Raw genomic sequence first — 25,820 nt, forward strand, 5'->3', positions numbered from 1 at the left:
GCTCCTAGGTTCCCAAACCCACCCATTCCCCAGAAGCCTTTCCCAGCTTCTCAGCTCGATGCGTGGGAACTTGAAGGAGATAAATCTCCAGTGTGAGAGTGAGGTGGCCAGGGAAACGGGGTGTTACAGGAACAAAGATGGGAGTTGGGACAGCCAGCTCATTCATAAGTGCTTTGTGGAGCTGTCAAGGCCTGCGCTCTGGGAGGGGGTGTGGGGAGGCTGGGCAAGGGAGGGGTGAGCCCGATGAGGCTGAGGCTGGGGCTTAAGGGTGACCCGGGGGAGGGCCAGAGAGTACAGCGCCTGCCCCCACTTACCCTGTAAGGGGCTCCACGTTCCTTCCATCATTCCCCCACTGCTAGACATAGGCCTCAATTGACTGACCCTCCAGACAAAGGGCGGTTCTAATTCCGGCCCACAGCCCCGCACCTGCAGATGGGGAGAAAGCAGGAATGCAGAACATCTGTATTCAGAGGGGAGGACTCCAGGAATCTGTTGGGAATGAGGCTGGCAGGAAACTGTAACATAGGCTGTTCCTTGAAGATGTGGAACAGGTTTGTCTTCCACCAGATTCCCAGCATCTAACAGGCACTGAGTGTGCCTGAGAATGCTGAGTGAGGAAAGGCCTGGGTCATAGGATCTAAAAGTTAGAAGACAGGTCAGAGGTCATCTGGTCCAGCCCTTCCTTGACCCACCGTCCCAGTGAAAGGGTCTCCTTGTCCAGTGGTCAGGGCCCCAGACGCAGCATCGGCCCCGGGAACTGCCCACTAGCACCTCTGTCTGGAGCCAGGCTGGGGCTGGCATGCTCAGGAGGCCCTGTCTCTGGGCACAGTGACCTCGGTGGGCATGAGAGGCACTCTCCTCATGGCTGGGCTGCGGCCCAGCCCCACCCACTTAGGCTATGCCAGGGGGTGTTGCCAGGGGCAGCCTGGGCCGGGCCAGGCCAGGTCCTCCTCCATAAAGGCAGCACATCCCAGGAGCAGGCAGAGCCAGGACAGGATGGAGAGGAGACGGGTCACCTCAGTGGCTCGCCGCTCCTATGTCTCCTCCTCAGAGATGGGGGTGGGGGGCCGCCGCCTGGGTCCTGGCACCCGCCTGTCCCTGGCTCGAATGCCGCCTGCACTCCCGGCCCGGGTGGACTTCTCCTTGGCCGGGGCGCTCAACTCCAGCTTCAAGGAGACCCGGGCCAGTGAGCGGGCGGAGATGATGGAGCTCAATGACCGCTTCGCCAGCTACATCGAGAAGGTGCGCTTCCTGGAACAGCAGAACAAGGCGCTGGCTGCCGAGCTGAACCAGCTGCGGGCCAAGGAGCCCACCAAGCTTGCCGACGTCTACCAGGCGGAGCTGCGCGAGCTGCGGCTGCGGCTTGACCAACTTACCGCCAACAGCGCCCGGCTCGAGGTGGAGAGGGACAATCTGGCGCAGGACCTGGGCACCCTGAGGCAGAAGTGAGGAGGGGGCCGCACAGGGGCGTCACGAACAGGGAGCACTGAGCCGCCCCCCACCCCCAGAGAGGGAGCACCTGCAGGCCTGCAGGGTCTCGGGCAGGGGCTCTGCCTCCCTGCTCCCCAGTTTCCCACCTCTGGGAGGAGAGGGTGGCCCTTGCTCCCCAAGATGAGGGTGGGCCTGGGAGGAAGCCCAGGATCTCAGGGATCGGATTCCCAAAGACCTTCAGGTACTCTCAGCGCCTCCCCGCTGGGGAAAGCTGTGTGGGACAGTCAGGGACCCCCAGCGGGGAGGGTCTCTGCGTCTCACTCACTGCAGGGCCTTGTTACTGCGGTCGGGGAGCGCACCTATTCTGAGCCTGGGTCTGTCTAGAGGGGGAACCGGAAGGGAAGGTTGGTATGTACCAGGAGGACTGGGCTGGGGCTACAGGAAGAGAGGGAAAGAGCAGGGAGAATAGCGGCTTCAGAATACAGGAGACTCTGCCTGTCGCCAGCTTATGACCCTAGTCAAGACACTTCAACTTGCACAGCTGTAAAGCGGAGATCTTAATAAAACCCATTTCCAAAGGTCAGAGGAAACCCCAAGGGCATGGTCCTTGCTGGGCTGGCAGGGCATGCCTGTGTGACTTCAAGTGCGGGAGGCCGTGTGTGTGTGTGTGTGTGTGTGTGTGTGTGTGTGGTGTGTGTGTGGTGTGTGTGTGTGTGTGTGTGGTGTGTGGGTGTGTGTGTGTGTGTGGTGTGTGTGTGGTGTGTGGGGGTGTGTGGGTGTGTGTGGTGTGTGTGTGTGGTGTGTGTGGTGTGTGTGTGTGGTGTGTGTGTGTGTGTGTGTGTGGTGTGTGGTGTGTGTGTGGTGTGTGTGTGTGGTGTGTGTGTGGTGTGTGTGTGGTGTGTGTGGTGTGTGTGTGTGGTGTGTGTGTGGTGTGTGTGTGGTGTGTGGTGTGTGGTGTGTGTGTGGTGTGTGTGTGTGTGTGTGTGGGGTGTGTGTGTGTGGTGTGTGTGTGGTGTGTGGTGTGTGTGTGGTGTGTGTGTGGTGTGTGTGTGTGGTGTGTGGTGTGTGTGTGTGGTGTGTGTGTGGTGTGTGTGTGGTGTGTGTGGTGTGTGGTGTGTGTGTGTGGTGTGTGTGTGTGTGGTGTGTGTGGTGTGTATGTGGTGTGTGTGTGGTGTGTGTGTGTGGTGTGTGGTGTGTGTGTGTGGTGTGTGTGTGTGGTGTGTATGTGGTGTGTGGTGTGTGTGTGGTGTGTGTGTGTGGTGTGTGGTGTGTGTGTGTGGTGTGTGTGTGTGGTGTGTATGTGGTGTGTGGTGTGTGTGTGGTGTGTATGTGGTGTGTGTGGTGTGTGTGTGTGGTGTGTATGTGGTGTGTGTGGTGTGTGTGGTGTGTGTGTGTGGTGTGTGGTGTGTGTGTGTGGTGTGTATGTGGTGTGTGTGGTGTGTGTGCGTGTGTGTGGTGTGTGTGCAGCAGTGAGTGTACATTGGTGGAAGCGCCTGTGTGAGCAGGAGCAGGTGCAGCAACCCTGATAAGGCACCTTGGTAATGAGTTAGAGCAAAGGCCCTTGTCTGCTCACCCACCTGGCCAAGTCCATCTGCCCCTCACTCCTCTTGCCACTCACATTGGTCCTGGGAGGGAGCGGGGGCGGTTCTCTGGCAGCCACCTCCAGGGAGGTTAGGGCAGGGGTCCAATAGTCCTCAGAAGAGCCCGGACCCAGGAATGTGTCCCCCTACCCCAGGCTCCAGGATGAAACCAACCTGAGGCTGGAGGCTGAGAACAACCTGGCTGCCTATCGACAGGTCAGGGTGGTAGAGGGGAGGGGCCGGGGGGGGGAAGTGTTGATGGCAGCCCACCCAAACACAGCCCCCAAGCCCAGCCCTCCAGAGCAGTGTGCTGCTCCCGGCAGCCACAAAAGGAGGGATCAGATAAGACTAGGGAGTGGGGTGGAGGAGTCTGGGGTCAGAGGGGCCCTTTGCTTCCTCCCTACTCCAGGAGGCAGATGAAGCCACCTTGGGCCGTCTGGATCTGGAGAGGAAGACTGAGTCTCTGGAGGAGGAAATCCGGTTCTGGAGGAAGATCCATGAGGAGGTAAGGCCAGGGCAGAGGGAGGAAAGGCCAACAGAGAGTGGAACTGAGGAAAAGAGACAGAGAGACAGAGACTGAGACAGAGATATTCAGACATAGAGAGGAGACAGACTGACAGAGAGAGAAAGAAAATGAGAGAGAAAAGACAGAGAGAGATACAGAGAGAGACTAAGGGAGATAGAGATAAAGACAGGGCCTTCCCTGGTGGTCCAGTGGTTAGGTCTGTGTGTGTCCACTGCAGGGAGCACGGGGTCCATCCCGGGCTGGGGAATTCACATGCCTCGTGGTGCGGCCGGGGTACAAAATGATAGACAAGAGAGCATCTCCCGCCCCTGGTAAAATGCACACAGACACACACTCCACTTACTGAGAATTACAACGGGCCTCGTTGCCTCCTGTTTTTCTTCACTACAGCCGTGTGAGATAGGGACCGTTCCAGTGTTATCTCCTTTTCACAGAGGAGGACACTGAAGCCCTGAGATGTTAAAGAACTTGCTAAGGTCACACAGTTAGTCTCTCTGACTCCATTCCCTCTGCCATCTGTCTCCATTTAAATGAGAGCCATACATAAAAACACACACACAAACAAACGAACAAACCCCCTGCCCTCGCTGAGCTCTGACTTCAGATAATGGATGCGGAATCCAGGGCCTCAGGGAACCTGGGAACCCACAGGCACACCCACACCACAAGGACTCAGTCACTCTCCTACGAGAACACAGGCACACTTTCAGCGCTCCTGCCTTCCAGGCCTGGGAGGAGGACACCATGAGACCCCCAAACTACCCCCGCCTCCCTTAGCCTGGGCCATGCCATTTCCTCCAACTAGGAATGCCCATCTCCCTTAGCCAAATTCTGTGTCCGAGGGACAGACAGAACAGGGCATGATGCTGTGGGGAAACCCCAGGTGCAGCCTGGTCCCTGAGCCCTGGCATCCCTTCTCTCACCCTGGCCAGGAGGTGCGGGAGCTCCAGGAGCAGCTGGCTCAGCAGCAGGTCCACGTGGAGATGGATGTGGCCAAGCCCGACCTCACAGCAGCCCTGAGAGAGATCCGGACACAGTACGAGGCAGTGGCATCCAGCAACATACATGAGGCGGAGGAGTGGTACCGCTCCAAGGTAGCCCTGACTTTGGGCCAGCCTGCCTCCTCCAGGCAGCCCTCCTGGCTCCATACAAAAGAACTGGGGAAGGAGGGTGGAGGAAGCTGGGGGAGGATCCTCTCTGAGTGACTGACCTTCACCAGAGAAGTGAGGTGACTTGCCCAGGGCTACACAGGCACTATTATTTCCAATAAGTACTTATTAGTACTTATTGCTATTACTATTAGCCAACACTCTTGTGTATTAGGCCCTGTGCTTTGCATGGATTATTTTACCATGAAGTAGGTACTGTTCTTTGATAGATGAGAGAACTAAAGTCCAGAGAGGTTAACCAACTTGCCCAACGTCACACAGCTCCTAAGCAGTAGAGCTGGATTTCTAACCCTAGCTATCTCACTTGGAAGCCTGCATTCTTGATGTGTCTGTATCCTGGGTTATTGAGCATCTACTACATCTCCAGCTCTGCCCAGGATACAGAGACATGTCTGACCAGGGAGATGTTATGTCACTCAATAACGAGGTCTACGGAGAACACAGCAGGGCAGAGTTTATATACAATGTGGGGACAGGAAGGATATCATAGAAGGGAGGGCACTGGGGCCAGGCAGGACTGGAAGCCTGTGAACATAAAGTAAAGAGGAAAGGGGCGTTCAGAGTGCAGGACAGAGCCTGAGTAGCGGCCGAAAAGCACAAAGAGGTAGGGGCCCAGAGATCCTGGGCCAGGGCGTGGAGCTGAGGAGTGTAAGTGGCAGGAGCCAGTGATGGTTCTGAGCAGGGCAAGACGTGATGGAGCCCTGAGGGCTTCACTGCAGCAGGGCTATTAGAATACAGAGCTCTGCTCACCAGAATCCCCTGTGTAAGGTGGAGAAGGACAGGGTTCGGTCACGCGGATGGAGCTGCCAGTGCTGGAGATTCTGGATTCCGCGGCAAACACTGTTCATTCCTGCATTCCCTGACCAGTCATTGTGCTAGGTGCTAGAGGCGTAGCAGTGTCTTCTGTGTCCCCGGTCCACGGGCCGCAGTCGCTGCGAATAATCCCACCCAGGGCCATTGGCTGGGGTGAGCTGAACAACAACCTTGGGGTCCCGCCCATCTCCCTGATCCTCCAGACATCTTCCTCCCCACGGGCCCGCACAGCTCCCGCCATAAGCGTCCCCAGCCCTCCCCTCAGCATAAAGCCCTCTCCCCATTTAGTTTGCGGACTTGACGGACGCCGCTGCCCGCAACGCGGAGCTGCTCCGCCAGGCCAAGCACGAGGCCAACGACTACCGGCGCCAGCTGCAGGCCTTAACCTGCGACCTGGAGTCCTTGCGCGGCACGGTGAGCGCGGGCAGGGCCAGAGGCGGGGCGGAAGGGGTCCGCGAGCGGAGGCTGGCGAATCGGAGGACGGGACCTGCCGCCCTAGGAGGTGCTGGAAAAGGGCCAGGGTCTGGGACCAGGGCTGGGGGCGGAGCTCTGAAGTTACTCGGGGCGGGGCCTCGAGAAACCAGCCGACTCCACCCACAGAACGAGTCCCTGGAGAGGCAGATGCGGGAGCAGGACGAGCGCCACGCGCGGGAGGCGGCGAGTTACCTAGAGGCGCTGGCCCGGCTGGAAGAGGAGGGGCAGAGCCTCAAGGACGAGATGGCCCGCCACCTGCAGGAGTACCAGGACCTGCTCAGCGTTAAACTGGCCCTGGATATCGAGATCGCCACCTACAGGAAGCTGCTGGAGGGCGAAGAGAACCGGTGAGGCCTGCCTAGCAGCCCTCCCTGCTGGCCCCTCCCTGGAGTTGCTTTGCTCCCTTCAGGGACTGTCTCATTCAGTCTTGCGTCCAGCTCCCTCCTATCCCAGTGCCCAGCACAGTGCTTGCCTGACACACAGTTGGTATTCAATGAATGTCTGATGAATGAGTGAACGGATTCAATTCAGCCCATGTTGATTAGGTCCCAGAGTAAGGACTCCGGTAACCTCCCAAACTGAGGCTCACTCCCCACCCTCCCAACAAAAATCGGACTTCTTTTCCCCTGACCAGTGTCTTCTGCCTCCTGGGAATTCTCTTCGCCACTCTTCTTTCCCCTCTGCCATCCTCCAGGCATCCACTCTCTTTTGAAAAGAGATGTTCCCCTCACAATATCCAGGCCCCTTGCCGGCTTTGGTAGCTCCAAGGAGTGTGTTTGCTGCTGGGGAAGCTGAAAGATGGGGTCGGCCTTTCCTGGCAAGGAAAAAAGCCTCAAAGCTGTCATGAAATCCTGGCCTGGGGATATCCTCGGGCAGCCTGGTCACCCCTCTCTCTCTCTGCTGTCTTTCAGCATCACCATTCCTGTGCAGACCTTCTCCAACCTGCAGATCCGAGGTCAGTAGAACAGGGTCTTGTGGGCAGAGTGTTGGATTCCTGCCCCCTTCCCCAGGCCTGTGGGTTGCTGTTCTGGCCTGGGGCCCAGGACCAGGGCCTGGGGCTCTCCATGGGGACCTTCATGATTCACCGCAGAACTTCTAGCCAGAACACACCATCCCAGAGCATTCGAGGTGGGGCTTGCAGCCTGCTCTGCCCTTTGTCCCACCCCACACCCCCATCCCCACCCCCCATTCCATTGCAGAACTGGGTGACGGTCTCAACCTCTGTCCTATCTGCAGATCCCTGATTAAGCTCTGCCCATCCAAGTGTTTGATGTTTGTGTGTTTTTTTTTTTTAACTGCTTATCACTACAGGGGGCAAAAGCACCAAAGAAGGGGAAAGTCACAAGGTCACAAGACACCTCAAAAGACTCACAATACAGGTTATACCAATACAGGCTCACCAGATTGTAAATGGAGCCCCCGCCGGCTCGGCTCTCGGTTAGCTGCCTGCCCTGCCTGCCTTCTAGACACGGTGCTCTTCCCAGCTTGATAGGGAGCGAGCCTCACCAAGCCCACTTTCCCCATCCTCTTGGGCTCCCTCCTCCCAGGTTTCCTTAAAGGGCCAAGCCTGTGTCATTTTCCCAGCAACCTCAGCACCCAGCCCAGGACCTGGCACAGGGTAAATGTAGGTTAAAGTAGCAGAGTTGGCCGGTGTTCAAGGTGATCAGTCCTCGGATGCGCAGATGAGATACTCGGGGGCCTCTGAGCAAATGCCAGCCTCTGCCTCACCTCTTTCCCATCCCTGGGAGGGCCCCTAGGGTCTCGCTGTGCCCGGCGGCCAGGCTCTCTGCCTGATTTGTCTGTCCCTGAGGCTCCATTGCTCAGCTCAGTGATGATTCAACCTAGAGGGTTATTTCCCCCTGGACTGCTGCTCTTGGAGTGAATAAAGTTTTATGTCCCCTGCTCTTAATTTTAACTATTAGTGAGTGTGACATGTCATATTTTTCTCTCTGAGGAGGGGAAAAGAGAGTGTATGTGGCCCTCAAATGATTCTTAGCTAAGGAAAAATAAATTCTTCTTTCTTTTGGGCTAGAAATTTAGGAACACTAGCTATGCATGTCCCAGGGCTTAGTTCAGCATCAGAAGGGTTAACCAGGCAGACCAGGTAAAGGCAATACTGCCAAATGCCAGATAGAAAAGGCTCACTAGGGCCCAGAGAAGAGGCAGAGAGAAGTAGGAAAGAGGAAGGGGGACAGGAAAGGGACCCACGTGTATTGAGCACTAATATGTGCCCGTTGTTTAACTGACTCCTCACTCCCACGTAGAAAAGTAGACAACAGCATCCCCATTTTGCAGATGAGGACACTGAGGCTGGAAGAGGTAAATTAACTTGCCCACAGTCACGTGGCTGAGCTGGGACTCAAGTTCTGGCCTGCCTGACTTCAAAACGCACATGCTCCTTCCTTGGCACGGCGCTGGGTCGTCAGGAAGCCAGGGGCCAGGTGAGGGCTTGCAGAGGGGCTGAAGTGCAGCCAGGCCAGGAGAGTGAGCAGGGCAGCAAGGACTTGCCCAGCACCATGGGGACTTAGGAGGTTGCCAGCCCCTTTGGAAGAGCCTATGCCCTCTCTGCCTGATTGGCTAGGCTTTTGTACTCATGATTGGGGCTTTCATGGTGAAACCGAGGGTGGGAGAGGATGTCTAGTGCCCTGAAAGCCCATGGAGGCCTCCTCTCCTCATGCCTGCAGAAACCAGCCTGGACACCAATTCCGTGACAGAAGGCCACCTCAAGAGGAACATCGTGGTGAAGACCGTGGAGATGCGGGACGGAGAGGTGAGGAGGGTGGATCCCAGATTCTGGCCCCAGCAGACTCTGGAAGAAAGCTTGACTGGTACATAGAAGGTTGTTGATAATTCGCAAAGAGCTCCTCTGGGAGGCTCTGCAAGAGGGGAAGGAACCCGGATGTAATTCATTTCCCCAGCCCCTCCACTGGCAGTTCTAAGGGGATCCTGGGTGCCTAGACCACTGGATGGGGTCCTGACTCCAGCTTTCTCCCTGTCTCACCCTCAGACTCAGGTGCCCCCATGCCAGGCCTGGGGGAGAGAGAAAGAAAATTAAAGTTAGTAGCTTTCACTCCCAACTTTCAACTTGCAGCTTGGTGAAAGGAACCTGGCAGAAGAATGGGATGGGGGGATTGGTCATAACCCCCTCCCCATCACACCAGCAACAGTACCAGCTAATCTTACAAGATCAGCTCACCATGTGCCAGGCACGGTGCTAGTTGTTTGCCCGTGTTACCTCATCTCCCCCTCTGACTGCTGCATGGGTGTGTTCCGGCTACTATCATAGAAAAGATGACCCAGGAAGGCGGGGGACTTGTCTAGGTCCACAGCCTAGCTGTGGTGGACCTGGAGTCTGTGTGAGCTCCTAACCTAACCGTGGCACCTTCTCTGTCCCCTGCAGGTCATTAAGGAGTCCAAGCAGGAGCACAAGGATGTGATGTGAGGCAGGACCCACCTGGTGGTCCCTGCCCCACAGTATGAGGGGCCTGCAGCAGGAGTTGGGGTAGTTGCCTCTCCTCTGCTAGTTAATTTCCCCAGACTTGAGTTCCCACCCACCCCAGCTGCTCCTTTTCCCCCTCAGTCTCTATGTCAGCTTGCTGCCCTAGGCTCCATCAGCATTAAGCCTGTCAGACAGCACCCACCCAGCACCCAGCAACTCTAACAGGGCACTCACTCCAAAGGGGCAGCCTGGAGGGGCATGGCCAGCAGTTTGGGTTAGAATTGGGAGGGAGGAGAGAAGTTGGGGAGGGCAGGGAGACCTAATAAATCACCCTCCGTATCCCGAATCCCTGTTGTCATGCCAACTGTTGCCAGAGCCGGAGGTGTCTGGGGGTATCTGGAAATGGGGCCTTTGAATTTCCTCAGGCTGGTGGAGGAAATCCGAGACTCTGAGACAGGCAGGGGAATCCCCACAGGCAAGGAGGCCTTGGCCAGGGGCTTATTCTTCTAGACTGACTCTGACCAGTCTGAGGATGGGTGGGGCTATCCTGCCACCTGGAGTAGTCGTCAGACAGAATTCCTGGGCTGCCCAGATTGCAGAGGGGCCTCCTGAGTGAGGGTTCAAGCGGCTCAGCCCCACTGAGCTGCCACGTGGGCATGCCGTGGGCCCGTGGGAGCTTGATTCTCAGCATTTGGGGGAACTACAGTGTAAGTGGTGAGGGAAGGGGTGCTGGGAGGGAGTAGAAGGGGGCCTGGCCCCGAGCTGTGGGCACAGAGAGGTCAAGCCCAGGAGGACTCCCCCCACCCCATACAGGTTGGAGGGGGGCAGGTAGAGATGGTAGAGGAGGCGGTTGGGATGAGGCCAGACATCAGAGTGGGGGGCTGTGAGTGAGCAGTTACACTTGGCCTCTGGGTCGTGGGAATCAGGAAAGTGACTCATCCTCTTGAAGATGGTGAAACAGGAAAGAAAGAGGCTGCTGGTCCTGGGGGCAGGGCCCACTTTGTCCCAGCTCTAAAGGCCCTCTCCTGGCTGCGTAATCCCTGTCCACCCAGGCCTGGGAGCCGCTGCAGCTGCCGCCTGACCCCAGCAAATACTGCTAGGCAAAGCCTCTGCTGCACGCCCGAGCCCCTCCTCCCCACAGTGACCGCTGCTCTCTAAGCCAAGGCCCCTGTTGTCCCCTCATAGTCAAATACAAAACGTACCCCCGTGTTGTAGGTAGCACCCTATTTCATAATTTGGGAACCCGAGACGCACGCAGAGTGAAGACACTGGTTTGTGTTCCTGAAGCCTAGAGGCAGGACAGCTTGGGGCAGAGACTTTCACCCCGAGCACCTGTTCTGCGGCCCATGGGAAGACTGGCGGGCACGAGATGATCAGTGCCCACGAGAGGAGCTCAGAGGCCCGCTCCAGGGTCCCCATCTCCCTCTAAGGCAGAGGGAGGGAGAAGTAGGAGTCCCTCCCTCTTTCTAAGACTGGTGCCCTTCCCCTACTCCCTCCTGCCACCCACTGCTGCTAACCTTCGGGGCACCATTGCTGCCTTTAGTCACTGACATAAATAAAGACAACTGCTGTGGCTTTCCCCAGAGTGGACTCTGATCTGTTCGGCAGAGGCTGGGGCTGGGGGAAGGGGGCAGGAGGTAGCCTTGGACAAGACACAACTTGCTTCTTATCACTGATCATCTTGGGACACCCAGCCACCCCCAGCAGTGGCCACATGACAAATCCCATCTCCAGCCCTGCTCTGCCCTGCAGCCCTGCTGCCGGCCCCCCACAGCCTTTGCTTCCCACCCCTTTTCTCACCCCCAGCCCCCGGCCTGGGTGCAATCCGGCAGGAAAGTCCTGAATTCAGTCTCCAATTTCCTCACCCATTTCCCCTGTTGTAGTCTCTACCTGTATTCCCAAACTCACCATTTCTACCTGCCAGTCCCAGGATGAGGCTGGGAAAGAGGATACACACCAGGTACCCCGACTCTTTTCTTCCTCCCTCTGCTACCCCCAATTCAAACCGCCCACTTAGCAATCCTCGAAGGCAAGAAAATAAAGCACGTTAAACACTGTTCAACACCAGACAGGTGATAAATGTTAGGTTCACAAGAATTCTTCCTTCTCTGAAGTCAGAAGACACGTGCACCCTGGCTACTTCCATCTCGCTCCAGTCCCCCATCTCCCACCAGCCTCGGGCCTCCCCACTTCCCGGATTGGGTCTCAGACTCGCTCATGACAGCAGGGAGCAGGTTATAGCTAACAACTTTGTCCACATGCCCTGCCACACATCCCAGCTCAGGATGCCTATCCAGAGGCATCTGGTACCATTTAACAAACACATTTGAGCACAACTGGTCTTCAGAGCTGGGAAGAGAGAGCCTAGGGGGAGAAGTTGGGATAACAGCGGAATAAGTAACAGCAGCAACGACAGAGGTGAATAGTGATGAAGACTGCCGTGATGAGCAGGTAGCCTATCAGGGTGAGCACCAGGGCAGCCCGAATCTCGGGGTTGGAGAACGAGACTGGGTAGCGGCCTCGAGATGTCACGCCCAGTCGGAGCCCAGCGATGCGCACGCCCTGCCGCCAGCAATAGTAGATGCCCCGGTCTTCCAGCTGGGTGAAGCGGATGTGGAGATGGTTGCCGTGGTCGATGAACACCCTCATGGACCTGTTGACGCCCTTTAGGTACTGCGTGCGGTAGAGGTACTGTTGGTCCTTGTCCCAGGCCACGGCATGCTCCGGCCGGGCCCCGGGACAGGAGATGATTAGTCCATGGCCCAGCCTCTGCTGGTGGAACTGAATGGGCACCGGGGGCAACCAGGGCCGGCTGCCCACTTTGGCCACGTAGCTGAAGAGGGCCATCACACCCTCCTGGATTTTCTTCTTCTCCTCGCAGGGCACCAGGCAGCTCCGAAGCAGCAGCTCGGGGACGTGGTCTCTGGCCTTGGCCCGGAGCTGCCTGGGCACAGCCCGTGAACCACAGGACACCACGTCGGGCAGTGTCTTGCGGTAGCGGGGGGAGAGGCCTGGGCTCTGCAGGTAACACAGGCCAATGCGCCACTGCTCCCCGCGCACCCCGCAGCGGTCGCAGGGGGTCCACTCCCAGAAGGTGGTGAAGACACGGAGGCTCCCGTGGTACTCATCTGCAAAGGGCTCCTGGCCCTGGTCCTCGAAGGTGGCCACCATCCTCTCACTGCTCTGGATGTCCACGTCGTAGGCGTAAAAGTAGTCCCCCTTGCGGGTGCCGCAGAAATACAAGCCTGAGTCCTCGGGCTGCGCCCGGAAGACCAACAGGCTGAACATGTGGATGCTGAAGCGGACCAGCATGTCGCTGCCCACGCGCACCTGGGCTGCCTCCGTCAGGACCCGCCCATCAAAGTCCGTCAGCACTTTGGTGTGGCCGCTGCCGAGGTGCTTCTGATAGTACCAGACGACAGCGGAAACCTCCTCGGGCTTGCAGTGGCAGGGGAGCTCGAAGCTCATGTCAGCCAGGTAGGCTGCATTGTCAAACATCAGGAACGCTGGGCAGGGGGTCCTCTGAAAAATGTTCTCCTTCTCCACGATTTCAAAGGCCTGGAGGCTCCCCAACACCCACAGGAGCACAGTGGCCTGGGCCAGGTTCATGCCTGCGCGAGGGAAGAGTCAGAGGGGGCGGGGCAGAACCTAGGCACTAAAGGCCTATGAGGCTTCTAGAAATCACTGCTGGGAGGAGGCATCTAGATGAGGAAAGGATTCAGCAGCCAGGAAAAGAAGCAACAATCTGCAGAGGAAGCTGCCACAGACAAGGCAATTTATTCCCAGTGGATGTACAAGATGCCCTTCTAACGTTCCGGACGTGATCTTGAGGGAAAACCATTCTAGAACCTGGCCCTTTGTCCCCTTTCTAGAACACTGGCACTCACTCAAGAATGGATCAGGGGAAGCCAGAATAAGAAGCAAGGGCCCAGGTACCAGGACAGGGGAATCTCTGCCTCTCTGTTCCAGGCCCTGCCCTGCCTGCCCGGTGGAAAGGTCCTCCCTTTGGTTAATCCAGGAGTTGAAGGCAACCCTCCTACCTGCACATCTGGCCACCTGAAGATGCCTGGGAGGCTGGCCAGGCCTGAGCTGATGGCTTGGGGTTTTCCCAGGCTCAACCTGCACGGGAACTCAGCCCCTGGAGCTGGAGAAAAATACTGCACCTCAAATGAGGTAGCATTTGATCGTTTATTGATTAAATGTCCATTCTGTTGGTTTCCAGTTACAAATACTCTTGTTAAGAGCTATGGAGATCAGTATTAGTTTATCATGGAAGATTAACAATTTTGCTTTTTCCTTTTTTTGAGTGGAGGCTATAACTGGTGGTACCGGTGTTTGGTTGAGTGCTCACCCACCTCTCAGGGCCATGGGCTAGCAGACTGGCAGACTCTAAGGGTGGGAAGCAAACGTCTTTCAACTTCTTGGGCCCTTGACCATCCTGTGGATCTAACAGTTCAGAATATGGAGCCCCCAAGAGGCTGGAGGAAAAGGGAAAATTCAGTTACTGCTTTTGTTGTGAAACTTCCAAGACCAGAGGGAGTTAGGTGTGGGCTCTTCACTACAGTCTTGCAGAGCCCTCGAGACAACGAAAAACGCCTCCAGTGACCACTGGGGGCCTCTGAAGGTAACTGCTCCCATCAGTCCACATGGTACAGCCTCAGCAGCTCTTGCAGAAGACTCTCCTCCTCCTGAAGCCCACCAGGCTGCTCCCCCAGATCCCGCCCCTCCAGGCTGGGGGTGCCCATGGCCTGCAACTTCTGAAACAAGGCTCTGCAGCGCTCTCTCTCCGCATGGCTCATCAGGCTCAGGTTCAGGGTGAAGCGGCCGGTGCCGGCCAGGCTGCGCAGGATTCCCAGCACCACCCACCGGTCAGCTGGCCTCACGTGATCAGCCAGCGCCATCAGCATCTCCCCTAGGAGTCCAAACCCCACATCCATCTGGAAGAGGCGGCCCAGCTTTGGGCCCCCGAGCTGCAGCAGGGCCTCGTAGCGCTCTGACCCACTCCGCAAGTATCGCCGCCAATCACGGTAGAACTCAGCCGAGGTCTCGGGCTGGAGGCGTGTTTTCTCCTGGATCGCAAAGGAAGGAAAGAGAGTACAGAGCTCCTCCAGCTGCTCTGTGACAGTGAGAGTGAGGGGAGCCTGTGGATTTTCATCTGAGCTCTAGTATCACTCTCTGAGCACTGGCAAGGCTGCGGTCCCTGTGGGCCTCATTTTCAGATGAGGGAACAAGGGATGGGATGGGGAGGGAGGGTCCCAAGGAACCCAGGCTGTGATTTGAGACTCTCAGTTGTACCAGACTTTTCCTACTGATGAATGTGGACATAGCCCTGCTCTGTAAGACTAAGTCAGAGTTTACTCTGGGCAGGGCAGGAGAGGGGGTAATTGGAAACCTCGGGAGGAGAGAAAGGAACTCCAGATGAGTATTAAGGATATGACAGGCTGGATCTCCTTCCCGACACTGCCAGAGGGTCACAGGCTCTATACCATAGAACTCGAGGCAGAGCAACCCAAAGCTGATCTGGGAGTGGGACAAGGACTGAACGACAGGGGCCTGCCGAGCCCACATTTCTGACTTGTTCTGGTTGGTTTGGGCCTCACCACCCGTTGGTTGCTTTTCTTTCTGGGATTGGAGGCAGAAACCTGCCTCTGTTGGCTTTACATGAGAAATAAGGAAAACATATGTGTTATAAGAAAACAGGGTTGGAGGTTTAAGGCAGAGAATCCTGCTGGGCCTCACCTACCGGGGAGATTTCAGTGGTTTCATCCTGGGAGGGCCTTCCCTGAATAGTGTGACAGTTCCAGGGCACAGTCTTCTTTCCTCCTATCTTGTCCTTCGGCTCCAGCGGCTTCAGATGTGATGCAAGGACAATACCCCTACAGGCAAGGGACAGAGATTAGGGGATGGACCTAATGCCATCTGTAGGTGTGAGGTGGCTGGACTTTGCGTGATACCGGCTGAACCTGTTGGCAGGCCAATATGACAATGATAATAACAACAAGAGCAACAATAGCTGACACCTTTTGAGCACTTTCCATGTGCCAGATATTGTGCTCAGAATCTTATGTGCAATAACATTTAATCATGACGGTGGTTACTCTCTCTTATGGATGCGGAACAGAGGCTCAGATAGGTTAAATAACTTGCACAGGATCACACAGGTAGCAGAAGGTACGGCCAAGACTGAGCCCACAATTGTCTGACTCCAAGTGCACGCTCTTATCCACTATGGTAAACCATAACAGGAGAGCCTGAGAAAAGTGGCAGTAAGCCGACCTGAACTCCTCATAGGAAGCCACCCTCTGTTCCACTGCCCGTAACTTGGCAGCATTTTCCCGTTTGTACTTCTCATCAGCAGTGAGTGCAGCCTGCAGCTCTTTCTCCAAAGCCTTGAAGTCAATGATGTCATTCCTTTTCATGGCCTGTGCCTGGGAAGGCAAAGGGAATGAATGTCAGCAGAGGGTGAATAGCAGGGGTGGGGGGTTGCATCTGGATTCTTTGCCAGCCCACAGAATGACCCCAAAGCTGTCAAACTCTAGATGTCTAGTCACTTATCTTGAGGAGGGTGTTATAAAAATCTAGTTCTCTATTTTACAGAGGGAAGCTGAGTTGCACAGTGAGGTCTTGCTTAAGATTTGTTGCCACTGAAAATAGTCTTGACTTTCAATTTAGTGCCTTGTCTTAATTTTGCTCTCTGCCTCTGAAAATATTTTTTAATTAAAGTATAATTGACATACAATGTTATATTAGTTTCAGGTGTACAACATAGTGATTCAACATTTATATACATTACAAGATGATCACCACAGTAAGTCTTGTTACCATCTGTCATCATTTAAGGTTATTACAATAATATTGACTATATTCCCTATTCTGTATATTACATTCTCATATATTTTATACCTGGAAGTTTGTGCTTCTTAACCTAGTTCGTCCACCCCACCACCCCCTTCCCCTCTGGCAACCACCAGTTTGTTCTGTTTTGTTTGTTCATTTGTGTTTTAGATTCCACATATAAGTGAAATCATACACTATTTGTCTTTCTCTGTCTGACTTATAATATCCTGTAATGCTGTATAATACCTTAGCATAACACCCTCTAGGTCCATCCATGTTGTTTTAAATGGCAATTTTTCATTCTTTTTTATTCTGCCTCTAAAAATATTTTAGCATTGGTGCTTTGGCTGAGGAAGCATTTGGATTTCAGAATTCAGCCCCTTCACATTTCCACATGGACTCACTCTATAGCGAGTTGTGATAGAGGCCCTCACACAAAAGCAGAACTATTGTAACCTACTCTTGAGCCCTGGGATAAAATTCCACTCATTGTTAAATGTCTTTAACGAGGAATGATACTTTCCACCCAAACCAGATTCAGTGACTGAGCAGGAAATCAAGTAGAGGTGGCAGAAGAAGGGGCTCAATGATCCCCGTTTCCAAATCCCTCTGTCCAGCCAGGGCTGGAGCACAGATTCCTAGGTTCTTGGGCAACCTCTTTAGCTCTGCCACTGTACTTCTGCAGCCTCCGCATATCTGAGGCTGATTGACCCGTTCTACACGGAGATCACCTATATGGGTTCTAGTCTTGGCTCTAGCATTTCCTTACTGTGAGACCCCTTTGACCATCAGACTCCTAGTGCACTAAGCTAGATTACGTGGTGAAGTCATCATCAACAGCCCTAGGGCCGGGAAGCTTGAGGTCTACAACCAACCCCTCCCTCCCCCTCCACCCCAACATGGGTAAGCTTGAAGACCAAGAAGGAGGCTGGGTTGGCCAGGAACTGAACTCAGGTGTCCTGGCTCCTGTCTAGTTCTGAGCCCTTGCCAGTCACTGAATAAATAGAACACCTAATCCTCCTGCCCCCTGACCTTCACCCCAACAGCCAGCACCCTGGTTTCCTTTCTTTGGGGATCCCCAGTTACCGCCAGATCACGTCTGCTCAGCGTAGACCACGCCCAGCAGCTGTGGTTGCCCAGCAACTGCTCTAACAGCCTGCCCACGTGACCTCCCCGAAGGCCCCCGTCAGGGTAGCCCCGAGGCGCCTGATCAGATTCTCGCCTCCTCGGACCTTGTTTTCTTTGGAGCAGCCCACGCCTTGGTTTGGGGACCCACAACTCCGCCTCGCAGGTTCCTGTGTCCGCGGCCGGCATTCTTCCGAGCTGGTCCACAGGCAAAGGGCTGTCCTCCGAGGCAGAAACGCGACCGCGGCGCCTGCGGGGTCCTTCCGAATAGCGGGCGCAGGCGGTGCGGCGGCGTTGGACGGAAGCGCGGTCTCCGGCGGCCTACTCGGAGTTTCTGGCTGAGCAGCGGGAGGTGAGTTGACGCGGGTCCACGGCATGGGAAGGTTGCTCCTGTGGGATGGGAAATTAAATAATGGCAGATGTGGAGGAGACGTTATATGCTGTCTTCTCCTTTCACTTTACAGATGAGGCGGGAAAGGGAATGAAGGCCCTACCACACCGCCCTCACACACACACACAGATTCCGGGGTTCTCTCCTGTCCATCTTTAAAACCCTTTCCCGGGGCAGGGGTCGTTCTTGCACTGTCCCTGCACCTGTCTCACTCCCTCTTCCAGCTGTGCCGCCTTCACCCTACTGTTTTTCTTGGAGAGCCTGCGTTGTAGCGGGAAGCTGCGGTGAAGTTTGGTACCGAAATTAACTAATTTGTGCAACTGTGGGCAAGTCAGCTATCTTCTGGGTGCCTTGTTGGAGTCACTCATTTAGTCATTGAGCAAATGCTGATTGAGGTTCTATTTTGTGCCAGGCACCGTTCTAAGTGAAAAAAAAACAGTCCTTGCTTCAACTGTAGTTGGAGAGATGACAGTAAATACACGAATAGATACGTGTCAGTTAATGATAAATGTTAATAAAAATAATAAAACAATGAAAGTGGGGGTTGGAGAATGTGTGTATAGGTGGAGCTTTTTTTTTTTTTTTTTTTTTTTGGCGGTACGCGGGCCTCTCACTGCTGCGGCCTCTCCCGCTGCGGAGCACAGGCCCCGGACGCGCAGGCCCAGCGGCCATGGCGCGGCATGTGGGATCCTCCCGGACCGGGGCACGAACCCGCGTCCCCCGCATCGGCAGGCGGACTCTCAACCACTGCGCCACCAGGGAAGCCCAAGGTGGAGCTTTTTTTAGAGTGACAAGGGAAGGCTTCTCAGAGAAGGTAACATTTTATATAGTAGAGAACTGGGTGAGATGAAGGAACAAGGTATACATGCCCAAGGGGAGAGCATTTTGGAAGAGAATAGTAAGTGCAGTGGCCCTGAAGCAGAAATGAGGTGGGTTGTTCCATGGACAGCCTTCTGTAAAAATTTCTGCAGTCATTTCATGGGTGTCTTGGGAGAATGAAATGTGCACAGATGTGGTAGCTCTTTGGAAGTAAAAAGAATCTCTATGCATATGAAAGTTTCTATAATAATTTACATTTAATTATTAGTGCTTGGAGCTCTTAATTCTCTATTTTATCCACAGTTAGCACTCAACAGGGGCATTGAGGGAGGTGGCGGGATTAACCTCATGAAAGAAGTATCAGTATTTCAAAATTAAACATTCTGTTCAGTTAACATTTATCCAGTTTCTACTTAGGTGAAGCGCTGTCTTGGTCATTGGCAGGTGGGCACAAGGAACGCAGGGTTCCTGTATTCAAGAATGGCCAAAAAATAATGCTAGCTAACATTTATTGAGCCTGGAACTGTAATAAATTGTTTACACAGCCTATTTTGCTTAATTCTCATAACCCTTTATGCAATGGGGATTAATCACTTTATTTTCCAATTAAAGAAACAAGCTTGGAGAGGTGAAATAACCTGAAATGACATAGTTATTAAGTGACAAAGTTGGGATTCAAATCTAGGTCTTCCAATTCCAGAGCCCTGACCATTAACCCACACTCTGGTCTGTTGCCTATTACTGTAAGCTGTAGAGGTGTTGGTGAGGGTAATTAGTACCGTTAACTACCATTCATGACAGAATTAAATGCTGATAAAGACACTAAAGGCTACAGCAGTATAGGAGAGTGAGAAATTGAGGCTATAGGAAGGCTTGAAGGAGGTGGTATTTGACCTGTTACTTTGAGTAGAATTTCTGGAATTGAAGTGGAGACAACCCACAAAATACTTATTAATTACAAAGAGAAAGCATGTAACTTTACAATGGAAAGGCCTGGTAGGCACCACCGTAATCAGTGGTGAAGTTAACATCACCACTGATGGGACAAATTAAAATCATATGCCACTTGTTAGAAGATGCACTGAAAAGAGCACAGCATCACTTCTGTGATATCCTTGCCAAAAAATGCATAACCTGAATCTAATCATGAGGAAACATTGGCAAACTTAAATTAAGGGACATTCTACAAACTCACTAGCCTATAATCTGCAAAAGTTTCAAGTCACAGAAGTCAAAGGAAAGACCAAGGAACTGTTCCAGATTGAAAGAGACTAAAGACATGACAGCTAAATGCAAACATGGAATCCTGGATTGGCTCCTTTGCTGTGCAGGAGATTATTGGAACAGTCTGTGAAACTTGAATGGGGGCCTGTGGGTTAGGTGGTAGTAATATGTCAGTGTTTTCTGATTTTGATGGTTGTATTGTGGTTATGTAGGAGAATGTCCTCGTTTGTAGGAATCACATGCACTAAAAGCAGGGGTTGGCAAACTTTGTCTGTCAAGGGCTAGATAGTAAATATTTTAGACTTTGTGGGCCATATGGTCTCAGTGGCAGCTACTCTGCTCCGCTGTTACAGTGTGAAAGCAGCCACAGACAATATAAAAGAATGAGCATGGCTGTGTTCCAATAATGCTGTTTTTATAGATGCTGAAATTTGAATTTCATATAATTAATTTTCACGTGTCATGAAATATTATTCTTTTGATTTTTTTCAACTATTTAAAAATAATAAAAAACATCGTACCTTCAGGACTGTTTGAACATAGTTGGCAGGCCAGATTTGGCCACAGGCTATAGTTTACCAACTGCTGCACTAAAGTATGAGGAGGCGATGAGACATTGTGTCAGCAACTTATTTGCAAATAATTTAGGAGAAAGAAAGTTATGTGTACTATTTTTGCAACTTTCTGGTATTTAATTATTTTAAAATTAAAATTTGTTTAGTATTAGAAAAAAGAAGTGGGTGAAGTATATGTAAACAGAAACAGGAGTGGAACAGACAGGAGGGGAAGATGCAGGCCTTTGGAGGAGCAGTCAGTGGGTTGATGTAACTGGAGAGGAGACTGTGTGTGGGATATGGTCAGCCACAGGCTAGGGCGGAGGCCTTGATTACCTTGCCAGCATCTAACTCTTCTCCTTGAATTTTAGCATCATGGATACTGACTTGTATGATGAGTTTGGGAATTATATTGGACCAGAGCTTGATTCTGATGAAGATGATGATGAATTGGGCAGAGAGACCAAAGATCTTGATGAGGTAAAACAAATATATACTTTTTTCATCTCTCTTTTTTAAGAAAGCAATAAAGTAGTAACCATAAATTTGTTTTCTGTGTCTATGAGTCTGTTTCTGTTTTGTATATAGATTCATTTGTGTTGTGTTTTAGATTCCACATATAAGTCATATCATATAATATTTGTCTTTCTCTGTCTGGCTTCACTTAGTATGATATTCTCTAGGTCCATCAACACTGCTGCAAATGGCAATATTTCATTCTTTTTTATGGCTGAGTAATATTCCACTGTATACATGTACCACATCTTCTTAAATCAGTCATCTGTTCATGAGCACTTGGGTTGTTTCCATGTCTTGGCTGTTGTAAATAGTGCTGCTATGAACCTGGGGGTGCATGTGTCTTTTTGAACTAGTGTTTTTGATTTTTCCATCATCCCTTCTCATTTACTCTAGATGTTCACCCCAGCAATTCTCCCCTCTCTCCCATGTCATTAGTTTTCTCTCTCTACTAGATCATCCCCATCAGCATACAGATATGCTGTTGTTTCATCATAAAATCCTTTCACGACCCTATAGCCCCCTGTCGTTACCTCCCATTTCCCTGTTTCCCAATGCGGCACATCACAAAAGAGTTGTTACTTGCTGTCTCCAAATCCTCTCCTCCCATTTTCTCTGAATCCAAGTTTTGTCGTTTTGCCTCTCCCATTCCACACAGACTGCTCTTGTCAGGGTCATCGGTGACCTCTGCCGCAGACCCAGTGCTCATCCTGCTTGACCTGTCTGCAGCATCTGGCCCAGCTGATCCCTCCCTCCTTAAAATACTCTCTTCCCTTGGCTTCCAAGGAATCCCCTGGTTTTCCTTCTCTTCTCTGGCCGGTCCTTCTCAGTCTTTGCCGCTGGTTCCTCCTCATCTCCCTGACCTTTTAACTGTCAATGGGCCCCAAGGCTCCATTCCTAATACCTGTTCTCTATCTACACTCACTCCCCTGGTCATCTTATCCAGTATATCAAATCCCTTCTATTCCCTGAGGACTCTCAAATTTATATCTCCAACCTGGACCTTTCTCTTGAACCTCAGGTTTGTATGTCTAGCTTTCTACTTGGCATCTCTACTTGATGTCTAATATGGCATCTCAAACTTAGCATATCTAAGACCTAAACACAGAGCTTCCCCATCCCCTCTCCCCTGCTTCTGCCTCCAACCTCCTCTTACAGTCTTCCTCATCTAGTAAAGACAGGGCCATTCCCCGGTTGCTCAGGTCAAAAACCTTGTCTCTTTTTTTTCACTCCTACTCTGAATTCACTAGAATACATTTTTTACTCTATTTTTAAAATATATGCAGAATCCAACCTCTCCTTCCATCTTCACAGCTACTCCTCTGGGCATAAGCCACAATCACTGCCATCTCTCTCCTGTATCACTGCAGTAGCCTTCCAACTAATCTCTCTCCTTTTAGTATATCTCAGTATGGGAACCAGAGTGAGTCTTTTAAAACAAAATCCTGATCATATTACTCCTCTGCTCAGAACTGCTAGAACAGGACTTCTTAGCCTCGGTACCATTGAGGTTTGGGGCCAGATAATTCTTTGTTACAGGGGCTGTCCTGCGCTTTATAGGATATTTAACAGCATCCCTGGCTTCTACTCACTAGGTCTCCCACACACAGAGCCAGCTGTGACAACCAGAAACGTCTTCAGACATTGCCAGATGTTCCCTGGGAGACAGAATTGTCTTTGGCTGAGAAGCACTGTCATAGAGTAAAGTTAGATTACTTAGAATGATCCAGAAGATCCTACATGATCACCTCCTATGAGATCTCAGCTTATACTGTTCTCCCCATTATTTACTGAACTGGCTTCCTTGCTAATCCTCAAAGTTGCCAGCGTACCCTTGACTCAGAGCCTTTGCATTTGCCGTTTCAGCCAACTAGAATGCTCTTCCCCACTTACTTGTAGAACTTACTCTCTCTTCCCTCAGATTTTTGCTCAAATGTCCTCACCTCTCTTTTTTGCATTGCTATATTACCAATACCTAGAACAGTGCCTGGCACATAGTAAGTGCTCAGCAGATATTTGTTGAGCGAATGAATTAACCAGGGTGTTTTGGAACATAAAGGGTTATGTAGTAGCCACTTTTAATCATTTGAAAGACTTTTTAGGAGAAGAGGGCATAGCTTTGTTCAGTGTTGCTTGTGACTGTGGGTTTTAATTTATAAGGAGGTGAGTTCGATGTCATTTACAAAGACTCACTTTCCAACAGGGAACTGGGCTGTCTTGTGAGTGAGTACTGTTGTTATTGGAAGTATTCAACAGGGACAGGAATACGTAGAGAGAGTTCATTCATTTAACATGCTGTGTTCCAAGGACACAGAGATGAATAGTGCTCAAAGAACTCCCGTCCTATGGGATTCCTAATATGTGAGGCATAGGGCAATATCCAGAAAAGTGCCTCCAAGCTTGATCCATTTGTGACCAATGGCCTTCATTTAAGAAAGGGTCCATTTGAATCAGGAGAGCCGTCCATACCCATAGCTTACAGTCTTCTCTTTGTGAAGGATCATGCAAGAGTGGAACCTGCCCCACTGACGGTAGCACAGAACTCAAAATAAGAAGCTGTCAGGCATGTGAAGTCATTGCTCTTAACTCGTGTAGTGTATGAGTCATTGAGCAGGAAAAGTGCATGCCTCTTCCAACCTCCTTCCGTCTCTTGCTTTTAGGTCGATGATGATGATGATGACGACGAGCTGGGAGATCATGATGAAGACCACCCTGGGATGGAGGTGGTGCTGCATGAGGACAAGAAGTACTACCCCACAGCTGAGGAGGTATATGGTCCTGAAGTGGAGACCATAGTTCAGGAGGAGGACACCCAGCCTCTCACAGGTGAGTCTGGAGGCACTGGGCTGTGAGAGGTGAAATCGAAACTAGAAAACTTCATTTCATAGCCATCAGCAGTCTTGAAAGTTCAGTGAATGAACTGACTAGTTTTTCTTTCAGGTGGTATTTCTGGATTGAAATTCAATTAACCCTGTTTTGATATTCAACAGAACAGCTTGTTACCAAGCAAATAAGTGTTACTTCTTTCTTTATCTAATACTTGTTTGGGTTCTTGAAGACGGTTTTTAAGTTCTCCCTCTGGTCTGATACGTTTTTCCATCCAAATAATACCAGTTTCTTTAACTAGTCCTCACAATGCTTATTTTCCACTTCCTTAATAATTTTCATTGATCTTCTGGGAAGTAGTTGCATTTTATAAATACAAGGAGAGATTTTGAACTGACATTGACCTCATCCTATATCCAGTCCCTCTCCCTTCCTCCCACAAAATGAAGTCCAAACACCTCAGTCCACAATTCAAGATCTTTCAGTGTCTCATGCCAAGCAGCGTTCCCAGAACTTTCTCAACCTGAGTGGTCCTCGAGAACAACATAAATTGATGTCGTATATCATCCATTCTGAAAGCTCAGTCTAATGGAATAGGGCTCTGTATTTTTATGCCTTACGCCTACCTGCACATCACTACTTTTTTTTTTCCTCCTAGAACCCATTATTAAACCGGTGAAAACCAAGAAATTCACTCTGATGGAGCAGACGTTACCTGTCACGGTATATGAAATGGAGTAAGTTATAAGGTCTTGCAGCCTCTCTGCACGAACATTGTAGGTTCAGTTTGTTCATGGAGGTAGGAGGTGGTTTGTGGTTGAAGTAACCAGTGAATTTTTGGGGTGGTGGTGGTGAGAGCAGTGGCATCCGTTTGTGCCTGAGTCATTTTGCCGACTTCTCTCTATGACCAGGTTCAGCTCTGTCGCTGCCTGCTGCCAGATCTAGTCTGACAGATTTCAACTTTATTTATGTATTTATTTATTTTGGTGGGTAAAAGGGCATATCCCTGAGCTCTTTATTATTTATTTAATTTTAAAAAATTGAGGTATAGTTGATTTGCAATGTTGTGTTATTTTCCACTGTACAGCACAGTGATTCAGATTCTTTTCCCTTATATGTTATTACAAAATATTGAGTATAGTTCCCTGTGCTATACAGTAGGTCCTTGTTGGTTATCTGTTTTATATATAGTAGTGTGTATATTTTAATCCCCAACTCCTAATTTATCCCTCCCCTCCCCTCCCCTTTCCTCTTTGGTGACCGTCAGTTTGTTTTCTCTGTCTGTGGGCCTATTTCTGTTTTGTAAATAAGCTCATTTTTATCTTTTTTTTTCTTTTAGATTCCACATATAAGTGATATCGTATGATATTTGTCTTTCTCTGTCTGGCTTACTTCACTTAGGATAATAATCTCTAGGTCCATCCATGGTGCTGCGCCAGTGAGTTATTGTGAAAGCAAAAATCTCTTCCTACAATTTGCCAAAATTTTCCTTCAGCTTATATCGTTGCTGAGATATTTAGGCTCAATCTTAACTTTCTTCTTGGCTCTCATCCGGACCTCAGCCATTTTCTCTTCTTCCAAACCTTTAGTTTGGTATTAGAAGCCAGCCTTTGAGACAGAATTGGGTATTATAATTGTCAGTGTTGGGGCCACCAGAGCCTGTTTTGACACGGTATGGTTGCTAAGTGTTTTGGGAACATAACAACTCTTTATTTTGAAAAGGAGGCACAGGTAGTTAGATATGTGTAGAATAATGTAGACTCCTCAAACTGCAAACTGTTTTTGAAAATATTTTCATTGATGAAATGCACTTATAAGGCTCTCATATATTGAGGAGCTTGTGGCCCGTTATTAGATAATGAAACTTTTTTTTTTAAAACATGTTGACATCTTGTATGTCCGAAGGAGTAAGGTCCCTTCTGAAATGGTCAGCTCACCTGCCATCATTCACACTTTTTTTTTCTTTTTTAATATTTATTTATTTGGTTGCACTGGGTCTTATTTGCAGCTCACGGGCTCCTTAGTTGCGGCAGGTGGGCTCCTTAGTTGTGGCATGTGAATCTTATGTGGGATCTAGTTCCCTGAGCAGGGATCAA

At 51.3% G+C, this 25,820-nt stretch overlaps 4 protein-coding genes across 8 annotated transcripts in view; 2 read left to right on the forward strand and 2 right to left on the reverse strand.

The window, feature by feature from the left end:
* The first annotated feature begins 970 nt into the window (after positions 1 to 970).
* Positions 971 to 11,017, forward strand: GFAP (glial fibrillary acidic protein). Of its 2 annotated transcripts, XM_030848888.2 has the most exons (10): positions 971 to 1,445; positions 3,167 to 3,227; positions 3,421 to 3,516; positions 4,470 to 4,631; positions 5,808 to 5,933; positions 6,120 to 6,340; positions 6,905 to 6,948; positions 7,305 to 7,430; positions 8,678 to 8,763; positions 9,394 to 11,017. In XM_030848888.2, exons 1-10 carry the CDS (start codon positions 997 to 999, stop codon positions 9,433 to 9,435), a joined length of 1,413 nt encoding a protein of 470 aa, XP_030704748.2. In that variant the 5' UTR covers positions 971 to 996; the 3' UTR covers positions 9,436 to 11,017. The 2 variants fall into 2 exon arrangements, with proteins under 2 accessions (XP_030704748.2, XP_030704749.2); XM_030848889.2 differs by lacking the exon at positions 7,305 to 7,430 and having other exon boundaries at positions 972 to 1,445.
* Positions 11,018 to 11,570: 553 nt separating this feature from the next.
* Positions 11,571 to 13,041, reverse strand: FAM187A (family with sequence similarity 187 member A). Its single transcript, XM_030849007.2, has one exon. The coding sequence runs from the start codon at positions 13,039 to 13,041 to the stop codon at positions 11,797 to 11,799; it is 1,245 nt and encodes a 414-aa protein (XP_030704867.2). The 3' UTR covers positions 11,571 to 11,796.
* A 9-nt stretch (positions 13,042 to 13,050) lies between these two features.
* DNAAF19 (dynein axonemal assembly factor 19) lies at positions 13,051 to 17,558 on the reverse strand. Of its 4 annotated transcripts, none has more exons than XM_060289921.2 (4): positions 17,502 to 17,558; positions 15,709 to 15,860; positions 15,176 to 15,308; positions 13,051 to 14,501 (listed from the first exon to the last, which is right to left on the reverse strand). In XM_060289921.2, exons 2-4 carry the CDS (start codon positions 15,849 to 15,851, stop codon positions 14,070 to 14,072), a joined length of 708 nt encoding a protein of 235 aa, XP_060145904.1. In that variant the 5' UTR covers positions 15,852 to 15,860; positions 17,502 to 17,558; the 3' UTR covers positions 13,051 to 14,069. The 4 variants fall into 4 exon arrangements, with proteins under 4 accessions (XP_060145904.1, XP_060145903.1, XP_030704869.1 ...); XM_060289920.2 differs by lacking the exon at positions 17,502 to 17,558 and adding an exon at positions 17,356 to 17,372; XM_030849009.3 differs by lacking the exon at positions 17,502 to 17,558 and adding an exon at positions 17,302 to 17,372 and having other exon boundaries at positions 13,052 to 14,501.
* Positions 17,543 to 25,820, forward strand: part of EFTUD2 (elongation factor Tu GTP binding domain containing 2) — a 33,042-nt gene continuing 24,764 nt past the window's right edge. The window contains exons 1-4 of the mRNA XM_030849006.3: positions 17,543 to 17,746; positions 20,754 to 20,862; positions 23,559 to 23,724; positions 24,383 to 24,461. Of these exons, the coding sequence (XP_030704866.1) occupies positions 20,758 to 20,862; positions 23,559 to 23,724; positions 24,383 to 24,461 (350 nt within the window). The 5' untranslated portion in view covers positions 17,543 to 17,746; positions 20,754 to 20,757. The remainder of the gene's footprint in view (positions 17,747 to 20,753; positions 20,863 to 23,558; positions 23,725 to 24,382; positions 24,462 to 25,820) is intronic.

This window comes from Globicephala melas, chromosome 20, assembly GCF_963455315.2.
Source record: "Globicephala melas chromosome 20, mGloMel1.2, whole genome shotgun sequence".
NCBI lineage: Eukaryota > Metazoa > Chordata > Mammalia > Artiodactyla > Delphinidae > Globicephala > Globicephala melas.

What these genes read in the sequence shown, in the direction of transcription:
- GFAP (XM_030848888.2), top strand. Translation starts at nt 997, where the DNA reads ATGGAGAGGAGACGGGTCACCTCAGTGGCTCGCCGCTCCTATGTCTCC. An exon ending in GGAGGAAGATCCATGAGGAG is followed by an intron (nt 3,517 to 4,469) that starts GTAAGGCCAGGG and finishes CACCCTGGCCAG; the next exon opens with GAGGTGCGGGAGCTCCAGGA. An exon ending in CTCCAACCTGCAGATCCGAG is followed by an intron (nt 6,949 to 7,304) that starts GTCAGTAGAACA and finishes TTATCACTACAG; the next exon opens with GGGGCAAAAGCACCAAAGAA.
- FAM187A (XM_030849007.2), bottom strand. Translation starts at nt 13,041, where the DNA reads ATGAACCTGGCCCAGGCCACTGTGCTCCTGTGGGTGTTGGGGAGCCTC.
- DNAAF19 (XM_060289921.2), bottom strand. Translation starts at nt 15,851, where the DNA reads ATGAAAAGGAATGACATCATTGACTTCAAGGCTTTGGAGAAAGAGCTG. An exon ending in GCTTCCTATGAGGAGTTCAG is followed by an intron (nt 15,309 to 15,708) that starts GTCGGCTTACTG and finishes CCTTGCCTGTAG; the next exon opens with GGGTATTGTCCTTGCATCAC. An exon ending in AAACCACTGAAATCTCCCCG is followed by an intron (nt 14,502 to 15,175) that starts GTAGGTGAGGCC and finishes TTTGCGATCCAG; the next exon opens with GAGAAAACACGCCTCCAGCC.